Below are 21607 nucleotides of genomic sequence, written 5' to 3' on the forward strand. Positions count from 1 at the left end.
ACAAAGCAGGAAGGTGTAAGTGATATGCAAGTCAGGAGAAACTCAACCTGAACCCAACCCTAACCTGCAAAATGTTGCCATTGTAGGACCCACACCGACCCAAACCCATATCTTCTCTGTAAGCTCTTCTGTGTGCACCTCTGGTTCCAAGACAGGGAATTTTGGGGAGCAGAGGAAAAATGTACTTCCCCAGTTTGACCCGCACCCAACCCTAACCCCCAATGGCTGGACAAATTTCAAACCAAGCCCATCCAACCGTGGTCAATCCATGGGTCACTATGGGTTTTGGGTCAACCAGCACATTACTAGTAGGTGGATCCAGGTCAGGGCGGGGGGTCAGAGGATGGTCAGTAGAGTACAATGCAGGAGAATGGCTGTTCTGCAAGTTGCGCCTAATCTGGCTCATTTACAAAGGGGCTCAATAAAATAAAATAATAAAAACAACCGTCCCCCAATATATCCAACCAATGAAATGTCTAAAAGGATTATTACAATAAAACCTCATGGAGCTGGAACTGGGCAGATTGACTGATTCAATGAAAACATTGAAACATTCATTATTTAAGTGGCCCAGACTTTAGAGCGCTGACCCTACCAGACCCCCCTACAAACACATGGACTTTCCAGATGAAATTCCCGCTGAGTCTGGACACAGAAGGAACCTCCCCGTTTGAATCAAAGACGACTTCTTGTGGCTGGTTGCCGGCGGCTAATTAATAACAACATGGAGGGGAAGTGACATCTGCGCAGATTTATGATGAAGCCGTTTGCAAAAAGGTCACCGGCAATTCTGCTATAATTAAACTTTTCATTAATTTTTCACGCGCACAATACCTCGCGCATAATGTACGCGCTGACCAGCTGCCCCGCCGCTGCATAATTTATAGACAATCCTTCAATATTAATGGTAATTAAAAGCTTGTCTCTCCAGATGCTCACGAGGAACCTCTCCAGTTATAGGGGGCGGCGGATTGAGTCAGCGATTCAGATAAATGCAGCCAAACTCACTGCTCCATGGCAGCTCCCACTGCTTCCTAACTCAATAAGGTGAAAGTCTCCCCTACCAGCAGAGCTGTAAATGAATGTCTTAGGAACAGATCTGGATTTGTGGGTAGGAATAGGGGGCCTAGGTTGGCAAAAATTGGGGGGCAGTGTGCTGTCAGTTGGTTGCATCATCACTGGGGATTGGGTGGGCCCAAAGAAGCCAGTGGGGGGGATCAGGCTGGTGCAAGGATTGTGAGTGGCAGGAGGGGGATGTTGGGGTGCAAATGGTGGGGGGCTTAGTGTATAGCATCTTGAAATCCAGTCCTGCTTAGGTAAAGGGTAACTGACCCCACTATGTGAGATATTTGCAATATACGCTGCCATAAAGTGAGACTGGGCTGCTGTTTTCTTCTAGAGAGGAGGTTGTCATTAGGGTTGTCACCTTTTTTCTTTGGGGAAAACAGGCAGGGGGGCGGCTGATGACATCGGGGGGGTGGGTCGGGTGACCTCAAGAGCAGGTCAGTGATGTCGGGGGCAGACTGGATGGCGTCAGGAGCGGGGTGGGTGATGTAGGGGTGGGACAGATGACGTGGGGGTGGAACAGTGATTGGCTGATCTCCATGTCATTCACTTCAGTGTCCTGTCCAGATTTCCTAATTTGGAAATCCGGACATGCACTTTTCACCCGGGCAGCCCTTCCAAAAACTGCGATGTCCGGGTGAATTCCAGACAGGTGGCAACCCTAGTTGCCATGGGTACAAGGAAATATCTTGATTATGCTCAGAATTAAGAGAAATGACTGATATTTGCATGAATGCGGCTGAGAATATGCAGATTGTGCCTAAAAAGGGGCAACGACTCGGAGTGAGTCTCCTCCACTAACAGGTGCCAGTGTGTCTGGTGCCAATTAATCTTCTCAAATCCTGTGACCTCCGGCCCGGGACTGAGGAACAATGGATTCTCCGGCGCAGAATGAAACGAGGGGATTTGATGAGAGGCGGCAGTTAAAGGGAATATAAAGGAGATTGCAGAACGACAGAGAGATGAGACGGCACCACAGAGAGCCACTAAAATCCCCACTTTAATGGACTTCTTCTGAATTTCACATGGAAACTGAATAATGGAAAAGAGGAGCCCATAAAGAAAGCAGAATCTGGGAACTTTTTTTTTGCTTCTTGTTTATATAAAATATATTAAAGAAGAGAGTGGGGGGGATACGGAGCCGGGTTGTGCGGCTGTTGGTGGGGGGGGGGTTCAAGGAGATGGGGAATATGCCACTGTGACTGGGGGGCAGTGGGGTGCCAGGGTATTTACACGACTTTCATTAAAGGTCCAAAATTGCACTGAATATGGGACGGGTTGGACTGGAGCATTGGGGGCCCCTGGGGAATGTGACACTAAGGGCCCTCCCAGCAGTAACTGGGGCCCCCTCCTGACCCACAAACTTCCGTGCTCATGCCGGCTGCACATCGCAGCACATCATCTGTTTCTTTAGGGGGGGTTTGGCCAATTGGGGAGTGGGTCTGGGGCCCACCGGGTTTTTTCCCGCCATGCAAGTCCGACCCTGATATGGGGCAATTCCCTGTATGCGATTTGGGAGCAGTCCCATGCACAATTGCCTTTATTTTGCGCCAATCACAGCGGCAAATACGCTGGGAAACCGCATTATTGGTAAAAACGTCCAAATCTGCACGTGTGATTGTACCTGATCCCTCTAACCCTAATACTGTAGGTGATAACACAGTTGCACCCAAATATGATCCCACTGTTGGCCCAGTTGGGGAGTTTGGGTAGAGATCTGCTGTATTTGGGACATTTCTGTGCAACTCATCACTCCAGTCTGTTTGTAACCATGAGAAATCAGCATTTGCCCCATTCTGACTTAAACTGCAAAAAAAAAACCTTATATAAATGTAGAGATACCCCTTAACTGTGCAGTTCCTTATGGAGGGGCAGCATTGCTGTTATTAACCCTTTGGCAGCTGAGAAGAGTTAGTTCATAAACGTCACCAATTCTGCAGATAGAACTTGAGTTTGACCCCATAATGCAACGGTTCCTCTTCTGGGCGAGCAGAGGTTACAATGTTGGGAATTGGATGATGTGATTGGACAAGTGGGATGGGGCCCCGGTGGAGAGAACTGCATTGGGAAAGGGTTATTTTGGGCAATATCAGTAATGAGATCTCTTTAGCGCAGTTTCACCTTCCCTGAGGCAACGGCGAGATAATGCGTTTCCGACACCTGCAGTGAATGTGATACAGAACTGACCCCTGTCTGTGATCCACAAGCTCCTCACCTGATAATTGTAATAAATTAGAGGCAAGTGGTGAGTTCGGACTCCTGAGACTACACAGGGGTCTCATTTAGCTCCAATTTATTCCCCAGCTTGGGCCCCACTCTCAGAACCACTGGAAACGCAATCCAATAAGAATAAATGGAGCTGAGAGATCTAATGTAGGGGTATTTATTAGCACCAGGGCATTAAATATTAATACACCGCATATGAAACATCATGTTCTTATTACAAGTACCAGTGATACTGATATTATACAATAGGAACCCAGACAACCCCATCAGTTTTAAGAGCAATAAACAGAACCAGAACTTATTTATCCAGGTTTCTATATGACACATTAACCAGTTCCAGAACAGTCGCCATGTTTCTCCCTTACACAAAGCATGCTGGGAGTCGGTATTGGAATTGGGGTAAGATACCAGTTGCACCCCAAGAATAGGATGCCATGAAGATCATCACCAGAACTTTAACATTGGCTACTGGAACCATCAGCCTTTTATTTTGTGCCACTGGCCAGTACCAAGTGGGTGTTCAGAGGGGAAAGAGATTTGATCAGACGGAATAAAAGAGGCAGCTGAAGACCTGGATGGGCCCATAGACTGGCTGCAATAATGCTGGTGAATTTCCAGTGGGCGAGGTCTTATGGCAGAGGGTGTGGTTATAAATGACAAACAACGCATTTTGGGGGGTACTCACGTCATGATGTGATTGTCCAGACCTGGTTCCACAAGTGCCCCATCCACAAACATAGGCACTGAGGTAAACGCGTATTTATTCCACGAGCGCCCTTCATCAAAACTCAACCTGAGAAATAATAAAAGTTCCATTCAGTAATGACCAATACACACCAATGGCCCAGGGCCGGTAAAATAAACAGAAAATGAACTTATATGGTATTTATTTGTACAAAATAACCCTCCCAACTCTATTTGACTCTATATATTAGGTACGTATCTAGTGCTAAGTCTATATGTAGAGGTAAATAATAGGGTGCTGGGGCACAAGGCTGTATATAGATATATATAGATATAGGAATTAGGCTGTAGTGGAGTCGAGGGGTTTGGGTCATGAGAAGCTGATGAATGAGGTCGCTTGGTACTTGCTGTTCTTTTGCTTCGGATCCGTGTTTCAGATCAATGCCACAGAGACCTATAAAAGCTTATTGATTCCTAAATAACAGTGTTCCAGACTCTGGGTGTTTAGAGAGAGGAACGGGGGCTTTTTGCACTAATGGCTCATTCATTCTATAGGAAGAAAAGTATCTGAAATTCCTCCGAGCCCCAAATGGCAATGAGAAATGGAGAATTAGATGAGGGACATTTAGGGGTGGGGTGATTATTCTGCTTCTCCCCATTTTTAATTTGAGTCTTTACACTAGGGGCCTTGTCAGGCAGAGGGCTAAAATCCCAGTACCCCCAGAGGAGGGCCCCACCAACTAAGTGATATGAGTGATGATGTTGGTTCTGCTCCCCAAGCAAACCATCCGGAAGTGGGATTTTACATGACTTTCCAAACGGTGGCAGAAACAGGGGCTTTCCTATAAACAGTCAATATAGTCCGAGTCCAACAAAAAGAGTCAGAGTAAAACACAAAGAGTCCAAATCCAACACAAAGAGTCCGAGACCAACACAAAGAGTCCAAGTCCAACACAAAGAGTCCGAGTCCAACACAAAGAGTCAGAGTAAAACACAAAGAGCCCGAGTAAAACACAAAGAGTCCGAGTCCAACATAAAGAGTCCGAGTCCAACATAAAGAGTCTGAGTCCAACACAAAGAGTCAGAGTAAAACACAAAGAGCCCGAGTAAAACACAAAGAGTCCGAGTAAAACACAAAGAGTCCGAGTCCAACATAAAGAGTCTGAGTCCAACACAAAGAGCCCGAGTAAAACACAAAGAGTCCGAGTCCAACGCAAAGAGTCAGAGTCCAACACAAAGAGTCCGAGTAAAACACAAAGAGTCCGAGTCCAACACAAGAGTCTGAGTAAAACACAAAGAGTCCTACTCCAACACAAAGGGCACATTTACTAAGCTCGAGTGAAGGATTCGAAGTAAAAAAAACTTCAAATTTCCGAAAAATTTATAAACTCATCGACTACAACACGACTTAAAATACTACCTCGACACTACATTTAATAGGTACATCTATTCTCCCGCAGTCAGACTCAAGATTTTTATTTAGATAGCACAGGAAATGCCCTCCCCTATTTGTTCGATCGCAGATGTAAATCCTTCACACGAAGCATATTTTTTCTATTCATGAGAGTTCGAAAATGCCGTCAAATCCTCCGTAATTTGATACAGCCATTCGTTCGATTTGTAACACGAGTGCATCTGACTATTTTCACGTAACTTAAACTCACTTAAGAGTATGAAAACATAAGATAGCGATGCTCATACACAAAGAAGTCCGAGTCACAACACAAAGTCCAGATGAGTCCAGACGTGAAAACAGCAACAACGAGTCCGTTTCCAACCACAAATAGAGGCCTGCCCAACAAAAGGTAAGCTCACCACAAACCAGTCAAGATTCCTCAGCTACACAAGGAAGTCTCTGAGTAAAAACAATGATGTGCACGACGTAAAATCACAAAACCAGAATCCGGCAGCAGTAAAACACTAAAGAAGTGAGTCCAACACAAAAAGAAGCCCCAGTCCAACACCAAAGATCTGAGTCCAACACAAAGAGTTCTAAGTCCAACCACAAAGAGTCCAAGACCAAACACAAAAGCAGTCCGGCAGAAACACAAAGTCTGAGTAAAACACAAACACTTAGCGTCCAAGACAAAGATTCACACACAAGTCTGAGTCTCCAACACAAGACTCCTGAGTAAAACACAAAGCTCCAGTAACACAAAAGATCGAGTCCAAACACAAAAGAGCCGAGGTAAAACCAGAGAGAGTCCGAGTCAGACACAAAGGTCAAGTAAACCACAAAGTCAGAGTCAAGAGTCACAACAAAGATGTCCAGGCCAACACAAAGAGTCAGTCCAACACAAGAGCCGCGTCAACCAAAGGTCCAGTCCCCACAATAGACTCGAGTCCAAACACAAATGACTCGAGGCCAAAACACAAAGAGTCCGAGTCCAACACAAAGAGTCCAAGTAAACCACAAAGTGTCTGAGTCCAACACAAGAGTCCGAGTAAAACACAAAGAGTCCGAGTTCAACACAAAGAGTCCAAGTAAAACACAAAGAGTCCGAGTCCAACACAAGAGTCCAGGTTTTGGTTCCTCTGGGAGATTTTAGCCCAAATGTCATTGATTTCTCAGTTATTTGAGCGTTTATTTATTTGAGGGATTCTGTAAGGAAATCGAGGTCATTTTCTTCAGTTCATCTCTCTCTGCCATTTAATACAGGAATAAGGTTCTGTCCCAGGGGGGAATTCTGGGCCACTTATCAGACAGTATCGTGTGTCTTGTTACAATGCGTCAGTAAGCGCCGCTTACACATAATTAAAGATAAAAGAGATCCAGCGTCTGTATCTGTGACACGTCCCACAAGCCATCATTGCTTCCCAGTCCCAGTACTGGGGGGGGGTCTCCTTTTTGCCCTCCCTGGGCCTTCAACCCCCATCAAACAATCGTCCCTTTACTTTTCTGACTGCACTACCCCAGAGGGGACTGACTGTCGTTTGCCTGCAACTGATAAAGGAAACATTTAGATCTCATCAGAGTTTCCTTTTGTTTTCCTGACCATAGGGAGCCTTTGTCTTTTAGATCATTCTGCCAATCATATGATAATGTTAGAGGGATATTTCCCCTTTGTGTGTCTGTCCCACTGCACTCATGGATGTACATTATAACTATGGCAACTCAATTGCAATATTGGTAGGGGGTGGGTAAAGGTCTGACTGGCTGATATAATACATAGGATATTTATGGGGGGTTTCTAGGAACCGGTGGAAGTGTGATGGTGAGAAGAGAAACCCGGGTGAATATGTTTGAAGTGTCTGGGGGAACAGAATTATTACCCAAAAAGGGAGGTGCTCAACAAATCCAGAAGGAGGATCCACATATTATGGGATGGATATTTAGAATGTTGAGGATAGAAGGGGGTGGAGTCACACAGATGAAGTTATACAGTGTGGGTTGGATGGCTGGTGTCATCAAAAAGATTAAGAAAAAAGCAGGAGTAGTGATGGGCGAATTTGCGCGATTCGCCGACAGCAAATAAATTCGCGAAATGCCCGCGAAAATTCGTGTCAAATTTTTTTTTCCGAAAAAACGGACGCCGGCGTCAAAAACGGGCGCCGGCGTCAAAACGGGCGCCGGCGCCAAAAACGAGACGCCGGCGCCGTTTCGCGAATTCGCCCATCACTAAGCAGGAGTTGCCATAGAGAATGGGAGGTACAGGGATGTCATTAGGAGAATGGAGACCTATAGAAACTGGGAGGGATGAGGAGGTTACATGAGCAGGAGGAGCCAATAAGAAGAGCACAGGTGAGAGATATTGTTGATGGGGTATAAAAGGGCAAGGCATTGATTTAAAGGGTAACAGAAGAGTGTGATTAACAGCTGTGAGGGATTCTTATGCCCCCCAGTCATTTCCAATATGACGTTGGGGTGATTCTCATTCTGGGTATCAGCTTCCTTGTATTTCCTATATATTCGATTATAATTTGATGGTATTTCATTATCATTATTGATCTGATCTGTCTTTGATGTAAACTAATTGTATGAAGCTCATTGTTGTACAATTAATTATTTTTTTATAAAGAGACTCCTTTTGCAATTTCACTTTTATCTGTATATATTTATATAAGTGTGCAAGTCCCTCATAGTAAAATGATATCCCCCCTCCCCCGGTCCTTTATTACCCATTAGTATAAATATATATATATAACAGGGCAAACCAAGTCCCTTCTTACCACAAATGTCGAACAGGCTGAGTCGTGTGTTTCATGGCCACCAGGGCGCCCCCCCAGTCTAAATACCAGATGTTAAATTCCTCTTCAAAGATCTGTCAGGGACACATAACGGCAAAACGTAATCACCCCGACATTTGCATTCCTATAGGGTCTAATGAACCCCAATGTATAGGACAGGATTATATCATGAACCCCAATGTATAGGAGAGGATTATATCATGAACCCCAACGTATAGGAGAGGATTATATCATGAACCCCAACGTATAGGAGAGGATTATATCATGAACCCCAACATATAGGAGAGGATTATATCATGAACCCCAATGTATATGAGAGGATTATATAATGAACCCCAACGTATAGGAGAGGATTATATCATGAACCCCAATGTATATGAGAGGATTATATAATGAACCCCAATGTATAGGAGAGGATTATATCATGAACCCCAATGTATATGAGAGGATTATATAATGAACCCCAATGTATAGGAGAGGATTATATCATGAACCCCAATGTATAGGAGAGGATTATATCATGAACCCCAATGTATAGGAGAGGATTATATCATGAACCCCAATGTATAGGAGAGGATTATATCATGAACCCCAATGTATAGGAGAGGATTATATCATGAACCCCAATGTATAGGAGAGGATTATATCATGAACCCCAATGTATAGGAGAGGATTATAGTGGGGGGAGGGACCCCATTTCCCGCTGTATCACACACACACGTCAGTGACATACAAGGGACATACATGTTTCCAGGTGTTGCCGCCATCAGAGGAGATGAACATGTTGGTGTCAGTGGGCGACAGCTCTGAGCCAACGTTCCCTAAAATAAAAGAAAAACACAAATAAATGTTTATGGCTGACTCTTTATTTCTGCTTCAGGGGATCAGAACTTTTGTCCCCCCCTTTAATATCCTGTAACCTGGGGAAGAGAGGTGATTGTCAGCTCTAAGGACGAGGAACTTGCTGCTGTGTGTAACATAAGTCACTCTCTAGAAGACAGTGGTCAATGGCACTGAGAGAAGAGCAACTTTCACCGACCCCCCCAACATAACCGCCCCCCCCTTGCTCTACAGGAAGAAATGTCTGTGGTTTTGTTCCTATAAATCTCCTGCCCCCCCATACGGAACAATGACAGATGGATATTGGTTTCCACAAGAAATGTCACATTATTTGGGCTCAGCGGCCGGTGCCGCGGCCAAACTGCTTCTTGTCTGACAGTCGCGGCTCCAGGAAGATTTGTTGGGAGGGGGAAATAATAAAAAGAAAAATACTTTATTTCACATGGAAATGATTTAACTGTTTCATGTGACTGGGGAAAATAATGAGTCGGGCAATACATTTTATATCTTACAGGAGGTTTTGTGGCTTATTTATTAATTATACAGTAAGTGACAAGAACTAAATCACTACTTTCCCAGCTCCACCAATCATGGCCTCTTCTCTCCCTCCTCGACCAATCATGGCCTCTCCTCTCCCCCACCTCCGCCAATCATGGCCTCACCCATATCCATCTCCACTATTCATGGCCTCTCCTCCCCCCCCCAATCATGGCCTTTCCCCTTCCCATCTCCACCAATCATGGCCTCTTCTCTCTCTCCTCCACCAATCATGGCCTATCCTCTCCCCCCTCCGCCAATCATGGCCTCTCCTCTCCCCCCCTCCGCCAATCATGGCCTCTTCTCTCCCCCCTCCACCAATCATGGCCTCTCCTCTCCCCCACCTCCGCCAATCATGGCCTCACCCCTATCCATCTCCACTATTCATGGCCTTTCCCCTTCCCATCTCCACCAATCATGGCCTCTCCTCTTCCCCACCTCCGCCAATGATGGCCTCACCCCTATCCATCTCCATAAACCATGGCCTCTCCAGCCTCCATGAATCATGGCCTCTCCCCTTTTCATCTCCACTTATCATGGCCTCTGCTCTCCCCCCCCCTCCACCAATCATGACCTCTTCTATTTGACCTCTAATAATCATGGTCCTTTCCTGTAGCAGGTCCACTATTCATGGTCACTCCTCTCCCTCCTCCACCAATCATAGCCTCTCCTCTCCATCCTCCACCAATCATGGCCTCTCCTCTCCCTCCTCCACCAATCATGGACTCTCCTCTCACTCCTCCACCAATCATGGCCTCTCCTCTCACTCCTCCACCAATCATGGACTCTCACTCCTCCACCAATCATGGCCTCTCTTCTCCCTCCTCCACCAATCATGGCCTCTCCTCTCCCTCCTCCACCAATCATGACCTCTCCTCTCCCTCCTACACCAATCATGGCCTCTCCTCTCACTCCTCCACCAATCATGGCCTCTCCTCTCACTCCTCCACCAATCATGGACTCTCCTCTCCCTCCTCCACCAATCATGGCCTCTCCTCTCCCTCCTCCACCAATCATGGCCTCTCCTCTCCCTCCTCCACCAATCATGGCCTCTCCTCTCCCTCCTCCACCAATCATGGCCTCTCCTCTCCCTCCTCCACCAATCATGGCCTCTCCTCTCCCCACTACAGAAACAGGTAATGTAAGGGAATCACCTGAGGCAACAATGAGCCAGGGGGCAGTCCCTTTGCTGGAGATGCTCCCAGAGTTATAGGGGTTCTCAGACATCTGCAGGTTGAAATGTAGGGAGCAGAACGGCTGCAAATGGAAAAAGAAAATCAGAACCATTGGGAACATGAAAATGATACAGAGTTGCTTCTGATTGGCTAATTCTTAACTACCCGATGGATCAGCAACTGAGACCCCCAGCAACAGTGCATTATGGGAGAATTATCTGCCTAATTCTAATATAGTGGGGGGCTGTGGTTTTGGGGTGTTCCAGTGAAGCAGCACAAACAGTTATTGCCATTGATTCTCTGTTCAGTTCCCAAGATCCCCAGTCAGTAAGTCTGTACAGCTTTAACCATTAATGGGGTGGAACTGATTTCCCTGCGGAGTAAACTAATCCCACGATGTGACGCTCAGTAATTATACTCGGTCTGATAATTTGGAAACTGGGGTATGAGGGGGAACCAATGATATTTCATTAACCTCTGCAGTATGGCAGCTCCCAGTCACAATGATACAAGAACAAATAAGGTTTCCTGGGCAACAGCGAGTCACATATGAATATATAATGTAACAAACCTTCCCTGTAATAATTATATATTAACCTCAAAGTGACTGGTTATCCAATATCTTATTTCTGCCTTGGGTTCCCATCCTTCTCCCCCAGTTATAAAGAGCAGAGTGTTGGGGGGCACTGACCAGCAGGCAAGTGATGGGGTTCCCTCTCAGATCTGTGCCCGGGGCTTGTAACAGGCGCCAGTCCCGACCTTTGTTGTAAGTAATAAACGTCTTTGTCTGTTCATCCACCTTCTTGTTTGCCAGAAATATCCCCTTTATTCCCGCTACCTGGGAGTAAGGAACATAGGGGGACATAGGGGCTCAGCAAGAGATCCATTAGGTCAGAACAGAAAATACAAGAACTCACATCTAATTAATTTCCTTCTGTTCCCTCTACATTCTAATGTTATAATACACATAACCATGCGTAAAATATTAAATAATCCCATATATACAGTATTAAGTCACTCAGCCTGCAGCCTCAAGACTTTATATTAGGCTTGAAACTAGGGGTACTCAAAAGAGGCTCCTGTATGTGCACCCCTAATTCTGGTCCTTCTGCAGATCCTGCACTTTAGTGAGAAGGTGGGGGGTTTCATGCACAAGTTGTTGGTGAGTGGGGGAGGTCAAATGGGGTAGGAGCTTGCCTTGGGCACCCTTCATTTTTGGCCAGCACTGCTTTATATGATCACAGAACAACCCCTCAGTGACTTCTAATATCCTTATCATTTACAGTAGGGGGTACATTATCCCTTATAATACATGAGTGATACTCAGAGTTCCCTGTATAACTCAGCCTGCAGCCTTGTGCCTTTATATGGTCACAGAACAACCCCTCAGTGACTTCTAATATCCTTATCATTTACAGTAGGGGGTACATTATCCCTTATAATACATGAGTGATACTCAGAGTTCCCTGTATAACTCAGCCTGCAGCCTTGTGCCTTTATATGGTCACAGAACAACCCCTCAGTGACTTCTAATATCCTTATCATTTACAGTAGGGGGTACATTATCCATTATAATACATAGTGATACACATTATGTATTTGGTGATGGAGGTTCCTATGACTTGGCTGATACCTCATAAAGGTCGATTACGATGTTCCCCTCGATCCCTCGGCTGCTCCTGACGTTCTCCAGAGCGAGAGTGAAGAAGACGCCGCGGGTATCGGAGATGTACAAGTTGTAGGTTTCGTTCTGGTTCCACTCCTGGACGGCAGCAAATACCTGCTTCTGGTCAGTGCTGATAATGTGCATATCCTGCAGGAGAGAAATGGGTGTTGGGGGTCATTCGACAGGTAAAGGGTGGAACCTCCCTCCAGACAGGGTTCACATTACTGCACTGCTGCACAAACAGCTGAATACATGAATTACATAACAATGATTGAGCCGTTAATGTAGCACAGGCTAATTAGTACCTTGGGCAGGGAGTATTTTGGCAATTTTATCTGAGCGAAGGCCTCTCGTTTGTATGACACGTAGTAATTTGCTCTTCCACCAGAGGTCACCTGAAAGCACAGGACACAACACGGCTGAGATTTACACGTATATAGCGCCGCCCGGTTTTCTTATAGAAATAATTTGTTAGATATCATACAAAACTTTTTGATCACTGAAAATACGTAATAAAATACACTGTGTAAAGTAACACCAGTCTTAGGGGTTATGATACAAATCAATGTAATAAGTTTGCCCAGGTGCAGTAACTAATAGCAACCAATCAGCAGATAGAATTTACTGGTCACCTCTTTAAATGCAAACATCTTATTGGTTGCTATGGGTTACTGCTACTGGGCAAACATAGTGCCTTTTATTACATATAGGGGTCTAGTAACCCATAGCAACCAATCAATGCTGAACAATAAATGTTCTAATTAGGCAAACTAGAAGGTAATGCAATAAAAACTCAAACATGTTACAGGTCTGGTAATCCAATCAGCAAGCAGTATTTATTAGTTAGCACATCTGATTGGCTGTTACTGGCAACGGGAACTGGTGCAAATCCTTGACTTTTTAATTATATCAACCATAACCACCCTACTTGTTATTTGGAATAATTGTAACTATATTATTCAACAAAACTGATTATATAGTCTCCTTCCTGGTGAAATTCCAAATTCCAGTTTTGTTGTGTAAATTGTATCCTGTGCCCAGAGAGAATAGAAAAGAGAAAAAAACAACTGTCAAAGCAAGAAAAGTCAATTAACAAAAAGTGACAAATTAGTCCTCAAGTCACTGCTTGGGCTTTCAAGGAGGGGGGTATTTCCTGGTACTCATGTGACTGTCTCTACTTCCTTTGCACAGGGAGTATATTTCTTCACTGACTCGTTGACTGTCTCACTCCTTTGCACGGGGAGTGTTTTCCTGGTACTCGTGTGACTGTCTCGACTTCCTTTGCACGGGGAGTGTATTTACTCGTACTCGTGTGACTGTCCTACTTCCTTTGCACGGGGGAGTGTATTCTTGGGGTACTCGTGCTCACTGTCTCTACTTCCTTTGCACGGGAGTGTATTTCCTGGATACTCGTGTGACTGTTTACTTCCTTTGCACGGGGAGATGTATTTCCTGGTACTCGTGTGACGGTGTCTCTACTTCCTTTGCACTGGGAGATGTCTCACCCTTGCCGGAGTGTATTTCTTGTACTCGTGTCAACTGTCTCTACTTCCTTTGCACGGAGTATTTCTGCTACTCGTTGACTGTACTCTGTGACTACTTCCTTTGCACGGGGATGTATTCCTAGTACTCGTGACTGTCTCTACTTCTTTATGGGATACTCTCATGGAACTGTCTTTACTTCCTTGCACTGGGAGTGGATCCTGGTACTCATGACTGTCTCTACTTCCTTTGCATGGGGAGTGTATTTCTGGTACTCGTTTGACTGTCTCTACTTCCTTTGCACGGAGGTATTTCCTGTACTCTGGACTGTCTCACTCCTTTGAAGGGAATGTATTCCTGTACTCATGTGACTGTCTCACTCTTTGCACGGGGAGTATTTCCTGTACTTGTGACTGTCTCTACTTCCCTTTGACGGGGAGTTATTCCTTGTCACCGTTGGACTGTCTCTTACCTTCCTTTCAAGGGGAGTGAATTTCCTGACCGTCGACTTCCTCTACTTCCTTTGTCCGGGCAGTGTATTCCTGGTACTCGTGTGACTAGCCTCTACTTCCTTCAAGGGGAGTGTTATTTCCTAGTACTCGTGTGCGATTGTCTCTACTTCCTTTCACGGGGAGTTTTCCTGTACTCTGTGACTGTCTCTACTTCCTTTGCAAGGGGAGTGACTTCCTGTACCGTCCGTTGACTGCTCTACCTTCTTCACTGGAGTGTATTCTCCTGTATCTCGTGTCGACTGTCTCACTTCCTTTGCAAGGGAGTGTATTTCCTGGTATCGTGTGACTGTCTCTATTCCTTGCACGGAGTTGTGTATTCCTGGTCTCGTGGTGACTGTCTTTCTACTTCCTTTGCAAGGTAGGTATTTCCTGTACTCGTGTGACGGTCTTAACTTCCTTTCACCGGGAGTGTATTTCATGGTCATCGTGTGACGTCTCATTCCTTCTAAGGGAGTGATATTTCCTGTACTCGTTGACTGTCTCTTACTTCTTTGCACGGGAGTGTATTTTCCTGTACCGATTGACTTCCGACTCCTTTAGCACGGGATTATTTTCCTGGTACTCGTATGACTGTCTCACTCCTTTTGCACGGGGAGTGTATTCCTTACTCGTTGCTGTCTCGACTCTTGCAAGGAGTGCATTCCTGTACTATCGTGTACTGTCTCTCTATCTTCCTCTTGCACGTGTATTCCTGTACTCGTGGACTGTCTCACCCTTGGCAAAGATTTCCTTGGTATCGCTGTGACTGTCTCTACCCTTGCACGGGGAGTTGTATTCCTTGTATCTCGTTGACTGTCCTACTTCCTTCAAGGAGAGTGTATTTCCTCGTACTCGTGCTGTCTCTCACTTCCTTTGCAAGGGATGTTATTTCCTCTACTCGTGTACTGTCTCTTACTCCTGCAAGGTGTATTCCTGCTGTACTTTGACGTCTCTACTCTCCTTTGTCACGGGGATGTATTTCCTGGTACTCGTCTGGACAGTCTCTACTTCCTTTTGCAAGGAGTGTATTTCCTTACCGTGTGACTGTCTCTACTTCCTGCAAGGCAGGTATTTCCGTTAACTCGTTGGACGTATCTACTTCCTTTCAAGGGAAGTGTATCCTAACTACTCGTTGACCTGTCTCTATTCCTTTCACGGGGAGTGTATCTAGTACTCGTTGACTCTCTCTACCTCTTTGCCAAGGGAGTGTATTTCCTGGTACTCGTGTGACTGTTCTCTTACTTCCTTGCCAAAAGGAGTGTATTTCCTAGTACTCGTTGACTGTCTCTACTTTCCTTGCACGAGGAGTGTATTTCCTCTACTCGTGTCACTGTCTCTACTTCTTTCACAAGGAGTGTATTATCCCTGTACTCCTGGACCTGTCTCTACTTCCTTTGCACGGGAGTGTATTCCTGTTACTCGTGTGACTGCTCTACTTCCTTTGCACGGGGAGTGTATTCCGCCTTACTCGTGTACTTCTCTACTTCCTTTGCACGGGATGTATTTCCTGTACTCTTGACGTCTCTACTTCCTTGCACGGGCTGAGTGTATTCCTTCGTACTCGTGGTCACTTGACTCTCTGTACTTCCTTTGCACGGGAGGTGTATTTCCTGTACTCCTGTGACTGTCTCGACTTCTTTGACGGGAGTGTATTCCTGGTACTCATCTGCTGTCTCTACTTCCTTGCAAGGAGTTGTATTTCCTGTACTCTGTAACTGTCTACTTCCTTTGCACGGGAGTGTATTTCCTGACCGGTGTGATGTCTCTATTCCTTGCAAAGGAGTTGTATTCCTGGTATCGTTGACTGTCTATACTTCCTGCACGGGATATTCCTGGTGGACTGCTTACTTCTGGCAATGGGATTATTTCCTGTCTACTCGTGACTGTCTACTACTTCCTTTGCACGGGGGAGTATTTCCTGGTACTGCGTGGATATTCACTACTTCCTTTGCACGGGAGTGTATTTTCCTGTACTCGTGTGACTGTCCTCTACTTCTTTGCACGTGTGGAGTGTATTTCCTGGTACTCGTGTGACTGTCTCTACTTCCTTTGCACCGGGGGAGTGTATTTCCTGGTACTCCGTGTGACTGTCTCTACTTCCTTTGCACGGGGGAGTGTATTTCCTGGTACTCGTGTGACTGTCTCTACTTCCTTTGCACGGGGAGTGTATTTCCTGGTACTCGTGTGACTGTCTCTACTTCCTTTGCACGGGGGAGTGTATTTCCTGGTACTACGTGTGACTGTCTCTACTTCCTTTGCACGGGGAGTGTATTTCCTGGTACTCGTGTGACTGTCTCTACTTCCTTTGCACGGGGGAGTGTATTTCCGGTACTCGTGACTGTCCTCTACTTCCTTTGCACGGGGGGAGTGTATTCCTGGTACTCGTGTGACTGTCTCTACTTCCTTTGCACGGGGAGTGTATTTCCTGGTACTCCGTGTGACTGTCTCTACTTCCTTTGCACGGGGGGAGTGTATTTCCTGGTACTCGTGTGACTGTCTCTACTTCCTTTGCACGGGGGAGTGTATTTCCTGGTACTCCTGTGACTGTCTCTACTTCCTTTGCACGGGGGAGTGTATTTCCTGGTACTCGTGTGACTGTCTCTACTTCCTTTGCACGGGGGGAGTGTATTTCCTGTACTCCTGTACTGTCTCTAACTCCTTTGCACGGGGGAGTGTATTTCCTGGTACTCGTGTGACTGTCTCTACTTCCTTTTGCAAGGGGAGTGTATTTCCTTGGTACTCGTGTGACTGTCTCTACTTCCTTTGCACGGGGGAGTGTATTTCCTGTACTCGTGTGACTGTCTCTACTTCCTTTGCAGGGGAGTGTATTTCCTGGTACTCGTGTGACTGTCTCTACTTCCTTTGCACGGGGGGAGTGTATTTCCTGGTACTCGTGTGACTGTCTCTACTTCCTTTGCACGGGGGAGTGTATTTCCTGGTACTCGTGTGACTGTCTCTACTTCCTTTGCACGGGGGGAGTGTATTTCCTGGTACTCGTGTGACTGTCTCTACTTCCTTTGCACGGGGGAGTGTATTTCCTGGTACTCGTGTGACTGTCTCTACTTCCTTTGCAAGGGGAGTGTATTTCCTGGTACTCGTGTGACTGTCTCTACTTCCTTTGCAAGGGGAGTGTATTTCCTGGTACTCGTGTGACTGTCTCTACTTCCTTTCATTTTGCTGAATTAACCTATTACTAAGAGAAGCTTCAACCAAACGTTATTTTGAATAAAAGAAAATGAGAAATAGCTGATTAGCAGTTTCGTTCCAAAACATGTAGCACAAATCTGTTGTATTTACTCACTGACCCTTTCACTGAATTTATTTTATAATATTATATTTATCAGCGGGGGGGCACTCGGCAGAAAATACACAGAGACAGAATAGAAATCAGTCAGACAATAATGATACTTTGTTTCATAGCCAATCACATTCGCAGCACAAACTTATCAAAACATCCCGGAAGGAATCATTTTCTGTTCCATTAGAAAATCCGCACATTCCAACAGCCCCTAAAGAAATTGCTGTAAAACTCTGATTTATTGTCAGCAGCCAATGGGAAGCTGCGAGCGACACAAATACAGGTAAATGCACAGTTGGACTTATACGGCACCTGCCCCCCAGCTTTCCTTTTATTCTAAACTCCTGGAGAGAAATAAAGTAAAGAGAGAGGGAGAAAGGGCCCCGATACCGCTGGCAAGTTTGTCTCCATCTGGAAGAATTCAATCCCATTAAAGAGGAACAAGTTACGCCGGAATGTTGAGTTGCTCCCGGCAGGAGACAAGTTATTATCTGAGAAACAGACACAATTGCACCTGTAATAAGGGACACAAACAGCACTTGCAGGAACCAGTCCCAGTACAGTTCTGATAATACAATAAATGTGCAATGAGATACGGACCCCAGGCACAGATACTGCACAGGAACCCGAAATGGCTCAGAAGGGCTGCGGATCTACCTGGTGGGAACAGGTGTTGGGGTAGCGGATAATGCAGAGAAGAGAAAGGGACAGACACAATGAGAGTTACACAGAACTATAAACCCAGTGAGAATGAGGAATGAATGGATATTGGGAAGTTGTATCAGGAGTCGGAAGCAGCAGTGCAGAGAAGAGAAAGGGACAGACACAATGACAGTTACACAGAACTATAAACCCAGTGAGAATGAGGAATGAATGGATATTGGGAAGTTGTATCAGGAGTCAGAAGCAGCAGTGCAGAGAAAGGGACAGACACAATGACAGTTACACAGAACTATAAACCCAGTGAGAATGAGGAATGAATGGATATTGGGAAGTTGTATCAGGAGTCAGAGGCAGCAGTGCAGAGAAGAGAAAGGGACAGACACAATGACAGTTACACAGAACTATAAACCCAGTGAGAATGAGGAATGAATGGATATTGGGAAGTTGTATCAGGAGTCAGAAGCAGCAGTGCAGAGAAGAGAAAGGGACAGACACAATGACAGTTACACAGAACTATAAACCCAGTGAGAATGAGGAATGAATGGATATTGGGAAGTTGTATCAGGAGTCAGAAGCAGCAGTGCAGAGAAGAGAATGAGGAATGAATGGATATTGGGAAGTTGTATCAGGAGTCAGAAGCAGCAGTGCAGAGAAAGGGACAGACACAATGACAGTTACACAGAACTATAAACCCAGTGAGAATGAGGAATGAATGGATATTGGGAAGTTGTATCAGGAGTCAGAAGCAGCAGTGCAGAGAAAGGGACAGACACAATGACAGTTACACAGAACTATAACCCAGTGAGAATGAGGAATGAATGGATATTGGGAAGTTGTATCAGGAGTCAGAAGGCAGCAGTGCAGAGAAAGGGACAGACACAATGACAGTTACACAGAACTATAAACCCAGTGAGAATGAGGAATGAATGGATATTGGGAAGTTGTATCAGGAGTCAGAGGCAGCAGTGCAGAGAAGAGAAAGGGACAGACACAATGACAGTTACACAGAACTATAACCCAGTGAGAATGAGGAATGAATGGATATTGGGAAGTTGTATCAGGAGTCAGAGCAGCAGTGCAGAGAAAGGGACAGACACAATGACAGTTACACAGAACTATAAACCCAGTGAGAATGAGGAATGAATGGATATTGGGAAGTTGTATCAGGAGTCAGAAGCAGCAGTGCAGATAAGAGAAAGGGACAGACACAATGACAGTTACACAGAACTATAAACCCAGTGAGAATGAGGAATGAATGGATATTGGGAAGTTGTATCAGGAGTCAGAAGCAGCAGTGCAGAAGAGAAAGGGACAGACACAATGACAGTTACACAGAACTATAAACCCAGTGAGAATGAGGAATGAATGGATATTGGGAAGTTGTATCAGGAGTCAGAGGCAGCAGTGCAGAAGAAGAGAAAGGGACAGACACAATGACAGTTACACAGAACTATAAACCCAGTGAGAATGAGGAATGAATGGATATTGGGAAGTTGTATCTGGAGTCAGAAGCAGCAGTGCAGATAAGAGAAAGGGACAGACACAATGACAGTTACACAGAACTATAAACCCAGTGAGAATGAGGAATGAATGGATATTGGGAAGTTGTATCAGGAGTCAGAACAGCAGTGCAGTGCAGAGAAAGGGACAGACACAATGACAGTTACACAGAACTATAAACCAGTTGAGAATGAGGAATGAATGGATATTGGGAAGTTGTATCAGGAGTCAGAGGCAGCAGTGCAGAGAAAGGGACAGACACAATGACAGTTACACAGAACTATAACCCAGTGAGAATGAGGAATGAATGGTATTGGGAAGTTGTATTCAGGAGTCAGAAGCAGAGTGCAAGATCAAGAGAAAGCACAGACACAATGACAGTTACAGCAGCAGAGAAAGGGACAGACACAATGACAGTTACACAGAACTATAAACCCAGTGAGAATGAGGAATGAATGGATATTGGGAAGTTGTATCAGGAGTCAGAGGCAGCAGTGCAGAGAAGAGAAAGGGACAGACACAATGACAGTTACACAGAACTATAAACCCAGTGAGAATGAGGAATGAATGGATATTGGGAAGTTGTATCTGGAGTCAGAAGCAGCAGTGCAGATAAGAGAAAGGGACAGACACAATGACAGTTACACAGAACTATAAACCCAGTGAGAATGAGGAATGAATGGATATTGGGAAGTTGTATCAGGAGTCAGAGGCAGCAGTGCAGAGAAGAAGTTGATTAAAATCAGACAATAAAAACCTGCTTTGTGGGTGAAGTTCCCCTTTAATGAAGAAAGTTGCCCCCAGATTACCCCAGAGACTGCAGCTGAGTTTAGACGTGGGGTTGTTATTGGGTTACATGAGACTCTATGGGGGCAAGGAGTGGAGTGAAAGTCTGGGGGCCCGGTGGCCCTATCTATGTAGGAAAGAAGAGCCAATTTCAGGCTAATGAGGCCATTAATGATTTCAGATGAAACAAAAGACAAAACATTTTAAGAGAAAGTCGCCAAAACAGCAAATCTGGGGATTATTGTGGCTTTTGCTCTAAATCCGGAGTTTTACTGCAGATTTAATGAATGTCATACAATTATTTGCTGAGTGATCAGCGGCCGTGTTCCAGCAAAATGATCTCGCGTTTCGCTCGCTAATGACTTTCCCATTAATCTCGTTTTCTAGAATTTTGCTTTACGGTTTAATTGGGCCTCGGGCCAGGGCCCATGAATCTTGTCGGACAAATCTGTTTGCTGTTTGGCGCATCTGTCTTCCCAGATTATTCCGTCACTTTCCCTTTATCTCTCTTTTCAAGTACCCGGAGGGGGGGGCAGGTACTGGGAAAGAACAAGTGACGAAACACTGGAAAGGGTTAAAGGGAGGGTTAGAAGGGGATCTGGTCCATTAATGTAAATATTGCTACTAAAATGTCCATTTTTCAGTTTACTTGGGTTTGAATTGGCGCCACTCAGCAGCAGTTGGGATTTGCTTTATGGCAGGGATTGTAGAAGAGCACTGATCTCTCATCCTATTTCTGTATCCCCCCTCCAAATCTGTCATCTTTATATTGGACCAATCACACCCCAGGCTGGACAGCAATGTCACTCACAAGACTGTACCATGTTTGGGGGGGCAGGGGGGCCTCACATTCCATTGCAGACACTGCTCACCAGTAGAAATTGGTTTTATCAGATCATTCATTAAATTCCTTCATTCAATTAGTCTGATAATAAGAATTTAATGTCTGGTTCAATAAAGACTTAGGGCCGGGTGGGTCCTTGGAAACTCGATGTCCTGATAAGTT

General features: G+C 45.3%; 1 protein-coding gene across 1 annotated transcript in view; it reads right to left on the reverse strand.

The window, feature by feature from the left end:
- Positions 1-21607, reverse strand: part of sorcs3.L (sortilin-related VPS10 domain containing receptor 3 L homeolog) — a 147789-nt gene that overhangs the window by 30372 nt on the left and 95810 nt on the right. Inside the window, exons 8-14 of the mRNA XM_041570087.1 lie at positions 12687-12776; positions 12349-12528; positions 11407-11553; positions 10695-10797; positions 8908-8984; positions 8146-8237; positions 3977-4084 (exon numbers count right to left, since the gene is read on the reverse strand). Coding sequence (XP_041426021.1) covers positions 3977-4084; positions 8146-8237; positions 8908-8984; positions 10695-10797; positions 11407-11553; positions 12349-12528; positions 12687-12776 — 797 coding nt within the window. The remainder of the gene's footprint in view (positions 1-3976; positions 4085-8145; positions 8238-8907; positions 8985-10694; positions 10798-11406; positions 11554-12348; positions 12529-12686; positions 12777-21607) is intronic.

The sequence above is a fragment of the Xenopus laevis genome, chromosome 7L (assembly GCF_017654675.1).
Source record: "Xenopus laevis strain J_2021 chromosome 7L, Xenopus_laevis_v10.1, whole genome shotgun sequence".
NCBI lineage: Eukaryota > Metazoa > Chordata > Amphibia > Anura > Pipidae > Xenopus > Xenopus laevis.